Genomic DNA, 13826 nt, shown 5'->3' with positions numbered 1-13826 from the left:
GCTCTTTTCCATGGCTAACTACAACAACTTACTATTTGCAAATCAAACAGCCCTTTTCCAAGGCTAACTACAACAACTTATTATTTGCAAATCGAATAGCCCTTTTCCATGGCTAACTACAACAACTTACTATTTGCAAATCAAACTGCCCTTTCAACTCTAACTACAACTTACTATTTGCAAATCAAACAGCTATTTTCCAAGGCTAACTACAACAACTTACTATTTGCAAATCAAACAGCCCTTTTCCAAGGCTAACTACAACAACTTATTATTTGCAAATCAAACAGCCCTTTTCCAAGGCTAACTACAACAACTTACTATTTGCAAATCAAACTGCCCTTTTCAAGACTAACTACAACAACTTACTATTTGCAAATAAAACAGCTCCTTTCAACTCTTACTACAACTTACTATTTGCAAATCAAACAGCCCTTTTCCAAGACTAACTACAACAACTTACTATTTGCAAATAAAACAGCTCCTTTCAACTCTAACTACAACTTACTATTTGCAAATCAAACAGCCCTTTTCCAAGGCTAACTACAACAACTTATTATTTGCAAATCAAACAGCCCTTTTCCAAGGCTAACTACAACAACTTACTATTTGCAAATCAAACTGCCCTTTTCAAGACTAACTACAACAACTTACTATTTTCAAATAAAACAGCTCCTTTCAACTCTAACTACAACTTACTATTTGCAAATCAAACAGCCCTTTTCCAAGGCTAACTACAACAACTTACTATTTGCAAATCAAACAGCCCTTTTCCATGGCTAACTACAACAACTTACTATTTGCAAATCAAACAGCCTTTTTTCAAGGCTAACTACAACAACTTACTATTTGCAAATTGTAAAGTTGAACAGAATGAAGGAAGAAAGCGACCACGTGTCTGCGCGTGTTGTCTTACTTGCTGGGAGGATCACAGGGAGGGCAGAAATGAAATTAAAAATGGCAGCTGTGGTTTTTGTAAGATTATTGAGCAATGACATCAGGCCTCACGTGACTGTTTTTCTGGCCACTGATTGGCTGATGACGAACGCTTGGACAATAAAAGAAGTATGTTCAGAAGATCGAGGACAGTGTGTATCAACTGCATCAGTGTGATTAGAAGTTCGACGTGTGTGTTAATCAACTGCTGTAGTTGCGAAACGAATTCAAGCTATTTCGGCGAAATGTGGGGAAAAATTGACCTCAAATTAATACCAGAGTTTGATGGATCGACCCCGGTAATTGAGTGGGTGGTAAAGGTAGAATTACATTGCCTTTTGTCTGGCGTAAAAAACTTTGAACATGTTGTTCCTCTGTGTTTGTCCGGCGGCGCCTTTGCGGTGTATCAACAGCTCAGCCATGAGGGCAAACAGGACCATGAGAAAATCAAGGCGGCGCTGTTCAAGGCGTTTGCGATTGACCCCACCACAGCTTGGGAGCAACTTGAGGTAAGGACCTTACGTCCAGGCGAAACGGTCGACGTGTACTTGGCAGAGCTGATGAAGTTGACAGTGTTGTTTGGTGGACTGCCTGAGCGGGCCTTAGCATGCAAATTGCTAGCAGGACTCCCGACAGGAGCAAAGCAACTACTACGAGCTTGCTCAAGTGCAGATTCGTTGCCCCCTTAATGACCTAGTAGATCGGGCCAGGACTGTAATGAAGAATTACTCCGAGATGAGGGAACCAGTAATTGCTGCTGCTCAGTCCACACCGACTGATAAGAAACCGTATCAGGAACACGGTCCACGTGGTGGAATCATATGCTACAGATGCAATGGACAGGGCCACATTGCAAGGAACTGCCAGCAACAACCAACAGCTGGTCGCTGCTACTGGTGTAAGGAAACTGGTCATATAGCTCAAGACTGTCCGGAAAACGGAACCGGGGACAAGGTGTCAGCGTCGACCTCTTCCCCACGCAGAAATTAAATGAGACGCTGCCGATCATCCCGGTATATATCAACAAAACACTGTGCTCAGCACTCCTCAATCCGGATGCTCCTGCACTATCGTATGTGCAGATCTCTGCCACATATGGAGAAAGAAGAACGTCAGAGTGACTACTATCAGTGGAGAGACGTGCACATGTTGTGGGTGGGCAATGTAAACATTCGGACGAAAAATGGAAGCTCCGCTAACCTAGAGGCGCTGGTAGTGCTAAAAAATCCCCTGAGTTTTAACCTGTTCCTAGGATATGATGCCATCAGAGCCCTTGGTGGTGTCTATATAATGGCGACGGGGGCGGTACATTTTCAGGGGAAAGCCCCAGTGTGTGTTGCACTAAGAATCGACCAACCAGACTTCAGCGTCGAATTTGACGAGCAAAAGAGGGCTTGGACTGCCTGATGGAAGTGGCCAGAAAACCGGGAACCAGCCAAACTGCAGAATGGAATAACTGAATACCATGTGCCCGACCACATGAAGCCTGCGTACAAAGAAGAACTTCGCAAATGGATCAAGGATGGCTGGCTAATTCCCTACCCATACAAGAAACTTGAACCTCCTAAGGGTCTGATCCCATTAATGGCGGTTGCTCAGCACAACAAAGCCAAAGTCAGGCCGGTAATGGACTACCGAGAACTGAACTCATATGTTGATGCGTTCACAGCTGATGCTGACGTGTGTGCTAGCAAACTACGAGAGTGGCGCCAGCTGGGTTCTAATGTGTCCTTGTTGGATCTGAGAAGAGCATATCTGCAGGTCCAGGTTAGTGAGACAATGTGGCCATTTCAGACGGTAGTGTTTGCCGGTAGGAGGTATTGCCTCACAAGACTGGGCTTTGGGCTGAACGTTGCGCCCTAAATAATGAAGACGATCGTCAATGCTGTATTGTCACAGGATAAGACCATAAAAGAGGGGACATCAGCATACCTTGACGACATATACGTGAATGAAGACATTGTGCCATCATCACGTGTGAGGGCCAAGCTAGCCGAACTTGGACTGATGTGTAAGGATCCAGAACGCTTGGAGGATGGCGCTTGTGTCTTGGGGTTGAGCGTTCAACAGGAGCGAGGGACCTTGAAGTGGGGGCGCGGAACTGCAGTTCCTAAAGTGCCCCTGTCCTCACGAGGTGGGCTATATTTTCCCTGTGTGGAAAACTGGTGGGACACTTACCAGTAGGTGGATGGACTCGGGCCGCGACAGCCATCATGAAGAGGAGGGCGAGTGCAGTTACTAAAGGCTGGGATGACGAAACGGTGGACAATCTGTTGCTGCGCATGGTGAAGGAGACCATCACAAGAGTCAAGCAGGAGGACCCTGCTAAAGGAGATTGGTGCATCCAGGGACACAGGCTAAATGTGTGGGTGGATGCGAGCTCCCTCGTGATTGGGGCACTATTGGAGATGAACGGGTCTGTGATTGAGGACGCCTGCTGGTTGCGATCAATGGATGATGCTGCTCACATCAACCTGGCAGAGTTGGATGCGGTAATAAAAGGAATAAACTTGGCACTCCAGTGGAAAGTCAAAGAATTATGCATACGCACAGATTCGCTGTGCGTATACCACTGGATAGTTGACACACTAACAGGCAAAACGAGAGTGTGCACCAAGGCGGATACCGAAATGCTAATCAGACGAAGGTTGGAGACAATAAGGAAGTTGGTGGAAGAGTACGACCTATTGGTGAATGCGGTGCTTGTCACTTCAACCTGCAATCTTGCTGATAGACTTACACGTGTGCCCCAGAGATGGTTCGACGCAATGAAGAAAGAAGTCGAACCAGGGTCTTTATGTGCTGCCTCTGTTGAGGAGATGGATAAAATAAAGAAGGTACATCATGACAGTGGACACCCCGGAGTGAGACGGACATATTATTTCGTACACTTAACCAACCTGTCAGTGTCCAAAAGCAAAGTAGAAGCAGTGGTCAAGGAATGCCAAATATGCCAGTCAATCTACCCTGCTCCCACCAAATGGCAGAAAGGTCGGCTGGAAGTCGACGAGAATTGGAGCCGACTGGGCATGGATATAACCCATTATGGTGGTCAGCACTTCCTCACACTGATTGATTGCGGACCAACGAGGTTTGCGATCTGGCGACTATTAACAAGACAGGACTCGGCTAGTGTCATCCGTCAATTAGAGTCCATATTTTACGAGCGGGGGCCACCTGAAGAGATTCTCACTGACAACGACACAGCCTTTTGCAGCGGAGAATTCAGGCGTTTCATAGAGGAGTGGGGGATCCGGCTTAGACACAGGTGTGTGTATGTACCGAGTGGCAACGGTATAGCAGAGCGGTGCCACCGAAGTGTGAAGAAGATAGCAGCAAGAAAGCAATGTACGATTGCAGAGGCAGTATATAGGTACAATACAACACCAAAGGATCACGCGACTGCTGAAAGTGCACCTGCTAATGCGATACATTGCTATCGAGTGTGTGTTAAGGGCATTGACGCCTGCCTGCCTAATCAGAAGAGGACACAAGGACGGTACAAGTTAGGGGACACCATCTGGGTAAGGCCTCCCAATAACCAATGTACGACCAGTTTCAGAAGAGGACGGATCACCGGCATAATTAGTGAGCAGGCTGTGCAGGTTGATGGTACTCCACGGCATGTGAGGGATGTCCGGCCCGCTCTTGATACAAACCAAATGGCGAACAGCGAAAGTGATGAATCATCCAATGATGAAATGTGGATCCGACCTATGCCCCATTGCTGTGATGACATGGCTAAGAACCTCAGTACAGATGGCAATAGTTCTAGCGCCACTTCTGAGAGCCCCAATGACGATGGGGCCCAGCTTGATGGAAGGACTGCTGGCAACGTAAATGGCGACAGGTCTGTTACCCCTTCTTCGGATGAAGATGGAGCGCAGCCGGATAGTAGGACTGTGGACACTGACCCAAGTAGCTCTGATGAAGATGAAAAAGTTCAGCTAATCCCCCTCCATAGAAGTGTCCGTAACAAACGACCGCGGCCACAATGCTGCATGTGTGATCTTGAGACCAGGGGGGGGGTGTAAAGTCGAACAGAATGAAGGAAGAAAGCGACCACATGTTAGCGCGCATTGTCTTACCTGCTGGGAGGATCACAGGGAGGGCAGAAATTAAAAATGGCGGCTGTGGTTTTTGTAAGATTATTGAGCGATGACGCCAGGCCTCACGTGACTGTTTTTCTGGCCGCCGATTGGCTGATGACGAACCCTTGGACAATAAAAGGAGTATGTTCAGAAGATCGAGGACAGTGTGTATCAACTGCATCAGTGTGATTAGAAGTTCGACGTGTGTGTTAATCAACTGCTGTAGTTGCGAAACGAATTCACAAATCAAACAGCCCTTTTTCAAGGCTAACTACAACAACTTACTATTTGCGAATCAAACAGCCTTTTTCAGGATTTACTTTCACAAGCTACTACTACAAACTACCTGTATGTAAATTCCTGCATGCCTACCTTCTACAACCAGCAAACTCCGGCTCACTTCAGCGCCTCCTGCAGCTTCCAGAACCTACTGCAGCTTTCAACACTTTCCGCAGCCTCCAGCACCTATGGGAGCTTTCATCGCTTTCTGCAGCTATCTGTTGCAGAGCCTACTGATGTTTGGTTCCTCGTTCCAGTGCCTCTTGACGTCCAGCCACCCTTTTCAGTGCTCGCTGATGTCTAACCATCTCTTCCAGTGCTCACTGACGTTTATCTGCCCTGTTCCAGAGCCCACTGACGTCCAGCTACCTGATCCAGTTCCCGCTGACGTTCAGCTACCAGTTTCCAGCGACTGATCCCATCTCACTTGGACTGATCCTGAATATACGATCTCCATTACCTACAAATTTATCATTTTGTTTCTCAGTAAATAAAACACAAAATCCGTCATCTTCAAACGAATATCAGTGTCTGTCATATTCTTCTTTTGTTATTGACATTTTCTTTTTGCCTTTGTGTCTACCTCTACCTTGTAGTTTAGTTGTATGCTCGCTTGGCACCTTTCACAAAACATTAGATAAAATATTGATTCATTTAGAGAAACCTGTGTTTCAAAATGTCCAGCATTAAGCAGAGCCAGTCGAAAAGAAATTGTCAAAGTTTTTGTAAACTAAAATAAATGTACAAAAATTATTGGATACAAACATGTTTTGAATCAATAATTTATGTTTTGATTTAATGTTTCATTTTCTTATCCTTAAGACAATATAGTATTAAAATTACCTTTTATTTCAAACATTTTTGTTTTTTACCCTTCAAGTAGTTAAGTAAGGAATCAAAGTTTGATTTTCAGTTGAATGGATATGAACACACTTAAAGTAGAAGCATTTGTTCGCATAATAAAATCAGCAAACTAGAAAGAATTTTAAAAATAAAACTTGTAAAAAAGAAGGAAAAGAAGAAGAAGTGATGTACTTGATTGACTAGAGAGAAAAACGCTAGATCCGGAAGTCAGTAGTCACGTGACGAGTTATTTCTTTCCAACCAAGTTTCATATCAATTATGGCGGATACCGACGGAAGCTTAACTCAGACAGACAGAGATGGGCATCTTCCACTTCCGTGTGAGTTAATTTTACTTTTGTCAATCTTCAATAGTAAACTCTGAGAAGCAATCTTAGTAGGATTGTTGATTTGGAAGACACAGTCCAGAGTCTTCACGGAGAAAACTGCCGACCCGGTTTGAGTCAAACAAGTAACGACCGGAAGTGTCCGGTGGCGGAATTAGTAGCAGTCGTTCCAAAAAGCTCGTTCATTATTTACATTTATTTCTATTTCTATCGATTTCCATTAATTGTTAATGAATATCGAATATTGTTTCCTTTATTTGTAATAGTTACGCTAACAGATTCCTATTCTGGTCAGAAATTTAGGAGCGAGATAAAATTAATTTAAGAAAAAACAAACAAAAAAAAACTAATATTCTTCATCTTAAAAAGAAAAGGAACTTTAATGTGACTTTCTTAAAAGTATAAAATAACGACATTAAAAACAAAAACAAACTTACAAATAATTTTTGTTTGTAAATATTTTTCTAAATTAAAAAATATATTAATCTGAGATTGGTAGCATCCGATCTAAGGTTAGTGTTTAGTCTTAAAGTTAATAAAATAAATTAGTTCAATAAGACTAAGAAAGAAATGTTTACAAAATGATAAAATGAAAATGCGAAAATCCAATTCGAATAATAATAATAATAATAATAATAATAATAATAATAATAATAATAATAAAACGATAAAAAATTAACTTCTTGCACTTTTACGTTAACGAGGAAATTTTAAAGAAGCAAAAATTGATTTCTATTATTTCTTGGATGTTATTTTTTTACAACGTTTCGGCCGACGTAACCTCGACTTCATTCAGGTGCGTCTTGTCAAACTCGTGAATGATTATGTCGACCTCTAATTCTATGGAATTTCGAACGAAACCTTTTATTTAATACACGAGGTTGGGTAACACACCTGAAGGTCGGAGATTACATCGGCCGAAACGTTGTGGAAATAATATCCAAGATGAACATAGTACTCTAAGCAATGGAAATGATAAAAAATCATCAATCCTCATCTAAAAAAATTTCGAAACATTTTTAAGTTTTTTTTTTTTTTTTTTTTTTTTTTTTTTTTTTTTTGAAAGTTAAATCCCATTTTAGTCCCTGAAATTATTGATGGTGAAATGGGCTTGGGTTGGGTGCGTTTAGGCATTATCCCGAAACAATTTATTATTTAAAACAAAGTTTTAGTAATTAAGTAATTAAAAAAAATATTTTCTGAAACGTTGAATCGTATATGAGAGACAGACACTAAATCAATGTTTACTTTTATCAAGTTTGAAGTAACCCAGGATGCAGGGTTATCTCGCCTCCCACGCATACTTTAATATTGTCAACATTCTGTGCGGAAATATCCATTTTATTCAGAAATTAAAAGCAATAAAATTTGAAATAAATCATAACCGTCATAGTTTTGTTGAATTTTGTTGCTCGAGTTGCATGATAATTTTGATTTACGCTTCCAGTTACTTTTTTGTATCCTCCTGACTGCAATGTTTGTTAAAAATAAACAAACATTGGTAATGTCGCTCTACATACGGTTTGCGGGTGATAATGATAAAAATAAGGCATTAAAAATGTTTCTTATCTTAAGCATTATTATATGAAGAGTCATTTGTTTTACCCATCGAAACTCGAGAAATGCACAATTAACGTGTGTAAACATTGAATGAATAAAAAAACAACGTGGTTTCTCGTTCGTTTACCAATAAGCAGCCTTGACCTTGCGATAAAAAAAAAGTCAAATGGAACGAATCAACGGGACTTCGGTGAATGAATCTGTTCGTATCTTTATAAATTTATATGGAGAGAGCGAGTAGCACAAATAAATTCTGCAAAATCTTTTGCTGCATCACTTGTATTTATTATACATAAATTATTTTTCATTTTAAATTAAAACTAAATTTTACTTAAAGATAAAAGATGTTTAAAAGGAGTCATGGGGGTTGATTCATCATTAGCAACCGAACAAGCAAGGCAGGAGAAGGGGGACCTCTTCTTCCATAGATTCTGCTGGCGCAGACTCAGAATCACTCTTTAGTTCAAAGGGGAAAAATATGTTTTAGCGTTCTTCAATACACAGGCCGAGCAAACTTTATCGTCATTACTGACGATTAGTCTAAGTAAGTATTTTGCCTAGACTCCAGAAGGGTTGAGACTTATCTGGAGATTTAATGAGCACAATCTCACCTACAAACACCTTTGGGAGTGGGGGGAAGTCGTCCCTTATTCACTTACCTAAGCGACAGTCATTATGCCAAATGAGCTTGAATTTATTAATAAATTTGTCCTTTAGTTCAAGGGAACAAAGAAGTGTAGTTTTATTAGGAGGATCTGGACACAGTTCCTTACAACCATAATTATTAATTAGCAAGCGAGAGTGATAGCCCGTTTGCAGAAAGTAGTTAGAGGTCAGATTATCAAAACGTCTACCCGATGCTGATATAAACATGAGTGGCCTATCATTTGCACGTCTAAGAGAGCGGTTAGAAATTCGAAATAACAACCTTCCTCCTACACATCAATTTTATCAAACACTGTTTAACATGCTCCCTCTTGCCAAGCAGAATAAAGGGAAATGGTAAGGTGATTAATAGAAGTAGACTTAAAATGTTCTTTAAAGTCGTTAGAGACAAATACGCCTGATAAGATAATGCCCGATGCTAAGAATGACTTGGCATTATCGGAATACACATGGAATGTATACCAAAATAAATTGGTGAACCTGATAAAGGTTAATAGGAATAAACGTGTGCTCATGTCTACTAGAAGTTCCAGATTGATAGCACGCAAGCTCATACAAGTAAACAACAGAGCGTACAATTCTTGTTCATTGTATTTAACAAAAAATGGCCTGTAAAATCCACACCCACCTGTTTGAAGGAGTGGACAAAATTTACCCTATGTGAGGGTAGTTGAGACCTAGAGGGGCCTTGCAGGGTAACGAATTGATCCTTTTATATGTAATGCAACTGTGGAGAAATATCTTCACTGTTTGTCGTCCTTGGAGGATCCATAAACTGGATAACCTTAACTTGCTAAGGGTAGAATTTGTCCCCATGTGGCAGCAAATTGTGTTTCATTAATAACCAGTTTGGTTAGGTGATGATTTTTTCCTAACAGAATAGGGAATTTTACTTTGAAGGGAAGAACTTTAGAGTTCTGAATGCATCCTCTGGTTCGCATCAGACCATCCTCATCTAGGAATAAGCCAAGGGGCGCTACACTTGAAGGTGCAATCTTATTTGAAGGTTGTTTTAAATAATCCAATTTAAAGGGAAAAACTTTGCTTTGCATGCAAGAAAAGAGCAACAAGTTAGCTCTTTTATAGGTGTCAGTGCTTCGGTGTCATAACTTATCACCGAATCTTAAAACCTTTTCTAAGACATTAATTGCCTTAGATAATGTAGAGAAATCAGATGTTTTTAAAGATAAACAGTTCTCATCCAAGCCAGCGTCATCTGAGAACATACAAGAAACGATTTTCCTGTTGTTGTCGTTAAAAAAGGGTAAGGGAGAGATGGACCAGCAGATGTTATCTTGGTTTAGTCAATCTGGTCCATATACCAAGAAATTGAATACTTGTATGGACGATGGGGCATTCCATGCCACCTCAGCCCACCCCTCAGAATATTTTTTATCCTTTTGACCCCTGTGAGATTATTATAAGTTATGATGAACTGCCAAATTTCAGATCCAGCAAGCAATAGGAACCCTGTTTTTGAGCCCAGTCAAAATCAGGCCAAGAGACCAAAAAAAGACTGTCGCAACGTGTCGTGACAGGACTACCCATCGTTACAAAATTGTAAATATTTTGAAAAGTATTTAGGTTCTGGCCTAGAAAATTGCACCTATGTGGTGTTTTTTATCGAGAAATCTGAAAATCAACCTTAGAAAGCCAGGGGAGTTTATCTTGTGGGACGTTTTTGCACATTTATATGCAGAGAGCTTCTGCAGGAACCCCCAAAAGGGCATAACTTTGGGCATCAAGAAAAGAGAACTCTGTTTTAATATTTAGAAAGCCAAAAGATAGAACTTTCAAAATATATATATATATATAGGTTCATACTTGGTATTTTATTCCGTCACATTGAAATTTAACGCCGAAAGTTGACAATTTTCAAAAAATCAGTTGAAAATGCTCAATTTTCGTATAATGTTGATAAATATAAGAAATTTTTCTGGCTGCCTGGGTGTAATTTAGAGGTATTTATGTGTTTATCTTATTTTATATTTCAGTGTTAAATTCTCTTACTCTTAGATAAAATTTCAATGTTTTTCTCCATTTTTATGACTGAATTTGAACACCTGATTAAAGTTATGTGAAATCTTGTCCAACAAGCCGTGCATGCATAGTCCCCCTTCATGAATGCACACGGTTTTCTGAAAAATAACTAAGTCCAGAGTTGACGTGCCTCAAAACATAAGTCTCTCTCAATAAATTGGGGGACTAAAAAGCCTCCTCCATATCTGGAAAAATGTTGTAGAGAATAATGAACTAAAATAATGAACACAAAACAATGAACTAAAATAATGAACACAAAACTAAAATGTGACATATTTCTAAATGTATTGTTTATATGGCTAAAATGGTTTTCATTTATCTTAAATTGTCATCCACTATTTGATGTACAATTGGATGGTTGAATTTTCCAAACGCACCCATGCATTATCCTCTCTATGTGGCCAGTGAAAGTTATTGTTCTGGGTTGCACAATGAGGATACATGAATTTGCATGTGACGTCTTTATTTTCAAAATTCACTTGATCAATAAGGACTATCCACCAATATCCATCAAACAGGCACGCTGCATAGTCGTTTGGTCGAAGGAACTTCTCCATCTCCTCTGATGTAGGCATCGTCGATAAAGTATGGTTCTTAATCATGTAGCTCTTATCATCACTGAGCTGTTTACCCCTAATAGAAGTAGTTGTTGTGGGCTCAAAGTTATGACAGCTTCGAGTACATGACACTGTGTCTCCTTCAGCATCTCGCTTTTCTATCCTCTCCTGAACAGTAACCATATCCTTTTTGTAAATTGAAAAGAAGAGGATTACCTTCAGCTCCTTCTGACAGAACTTCTCCACTGCCTTGAATGTCAAGTTCTGGTCATTAACAGGTCTCTGCAAACTGGTTCTTGCCATCTTCCGTTTGACTGTACCTCCTATGCCATAACAAGGGGACTTCGCATGGCTAGTGGCAAAGAAGCACCACAAAGCTTGGAATCCAAAGTCAACATTGTGGTGAAAGTTTTTGTAGTTCTTGTACTGATCTGCACACCCATCACTTCAGTACTTGAGATGTTTGATTTGAGGAAGATTCTTTTTAATGTAATCACATATTAGCTGTTGAAGTTGATGCACAAAATTGGTATTGTGGGTCAGATCATCTGAAATTATGCACAAACATCTCTGATTTGTGGAAATAGAAAGTAGGATTAGTGTTTGTGCTAGCAATTTGAATGTTTTGGAAGAATAATGAGTTTACTACACAAAACTATCAAGATTAAGAAAATAGCCCTTTTCTAGTGTTTTAGGCTCCATAGCCCTTGACAGGGCCCCATTGAATTCTTGTGTACATTTCTTTATATATGAATCACAATCTAGGAATTTAGTTGGTGGAAACTGCAAGCTATATTTGAAGATAGCTGCAAAGATTTGCTTTTGTGAAACTACCACTTTGGCAATTTCATCCATTTTCATATGCAGCTAAAATTGAAACGAATATTCATGTTATGGTAAACTTACTGACAAAAACAATATATATATATATATATATATATATATATATATATATATTGTTTTTGTCAGTAAGTTTACCATATATATTGTTTGAAAATGAACCAAAAACATTCTTTTTATGTCATAGATGCACTCCATATTTTCACATCATGACATCTATGCTTTTCTTCAAACCAATAATCTTGAGAAAGTCTTGAAATCAAAGTGAAACATTGATGAATATTTGAACACTTTTTGGTTTTTCATTTTTCACGTATATATATATATATATATATATATATATATATATATATATATATATGAGGTGCCTTCAATAAGTTTCCAAACTTTTATTGATAGTACATACATGAAACTCTAGATATTTTATGAATTGTGCCAAAAAAAATCAATGTAATTTTGGTAAAACAATCTGCGATTATTGCTGGTTTTGAACAAAATTGTTGAAAATTTGGCCAAATTTCCCGGAAAAAAACTGGTTTATTATTTATTTTGTAAGTAAATAAGTCAATTTTTGTCATTGACAAGCCTGAAAATAGATAAAGAAAAGAACTTAAAATGATTTTTGAACACATTTTTCAGTTTTCTATGAGGAAAGTACACTTTTGCTTATGTAATACGATGCCTGGAAAAAATTCATAAATTTCTCACTGATTTTCGTGACTTCAAAGTATCATAAAATTAAAAAAAAAATTATCGAAATGATTTACTTTTTTTTTCCTCAGAAATTTATTCTATATTCCAATTAAATGCTTTAGAACAATAAAAACATCAAAGAACATTGATCTCTTGTTTTCGATATAGTGAAAATCCGTAGGCATGCTTAAATGCATCACAGAAACAAATGATTTCATTTCATGGGGAGTCCTCCAGTAACACACATCTGGGAAACTCTAAGGCGCATAAATTATTTAATTCTTTGGCATGCATTTGCCACAAAATAAGAAAACTTTCAGGGATTTGTTGATCCCATGATAAATTGTTTTTTCACAATTGATTGACTAGAATTTTCCCCTGAATAGTGACAGAGAGAAGCAATGATAATGGGTTGAATACACTCAAAATCTGAGCTAGAATCCTACATTTAGTTTGGACATTATTGTCTATAGCTGTGGGAGTAAGTTTAAAAGAATCTTGATGAGGGGAATATCGATAACCCAACACGTTTTCGTAGGTGGGAAGTTGACATGTGCTAGAATCATCTTCCAACATTTTAACTTGCAAGTTCATGTAATTGGAATTGCAGAACTTGCAAGTTCATGTAATTGGAATTGCAGAACTGAAGCTCAAACCCTGCTTCACTTAATCCGTCACAGACGTTGCTATAAACTGAAAGTAAGGAATCACGGTCACAACTAGTGATGACCAAATTGTCAACATAAAGCTTGTTGGAAATTGATATGAATATTTTAATGTTTAAACTAGATTCCTCTGGACTAGACTTTAACCCAAGTAATTTTATTCTTGCATCAGAAGTAAACTGTGCTGATTCTTGGCATAGTTTTAATCTTTCTTCAGTGGAGAATTTTAAAATCAACTGATCAAACAAAGAGTCTAACTCAGTTAACCATTTATTAACACCCAAAGAGCTCGATTCGAGAGAGGCCCGTC

The 13826-nt window shown here is 39.0% G+C and overlaps 2 protein-coding genes across 3 annotated transcripts in view; one reads left to right on the top strand and one right to left on the bottom strand.

The window, feature by feature from the left end:
- Window positions 1-13826, bottom strand: part of LOC145259863 (ubiquitin-conjugating enzyme E2 Z-like) — a gene marked incomplete at its 3' end in the record, with an annotated part of 243922 nt that overhangs the window by 116330 nt on the left and 113766 nt on the right.
- The window catches only part of LOC145259862 (uncharacterized), a 72732-nt gene continuing 65286 nt past the window's right edge, over window positions 6381-13826 (top strand). For both annotated transcript variants that reach the window (XM_080117709.1, XM_080117707.1), the window contains exon 1: window positions 6381-6489. In XM_080117709.1, coding sequence (XP_079973835.1) covers window positions 6429-6489 — 61 coding nt within the window. In that variant the 5' untranslated portion in view covers window positions 6381-6428. The remainder of the gene's footprint in view (window positions 6490-13826) is intronic.

Source organism: Euprymna scolopes, chromosome 35 (genome assembly GCF_053919585.1).
Source record: "Euprymna scolopes isolate OS-2025 chromosome 35, ASM5391958v1, whole genome shotgun sequence".
Taxonomy (NCBI): Eukaryota; Metazoa; Mollusca; class Cephalopoda; order Sepiida; family Sepiolidae; genus Euprymna; species Euprymna scolopes.
The sequence above is the reverse complement of the archived record's forward strand: the minus strand, read 5'-3'. Positions and strand labels throughout refer to the sequence as shown.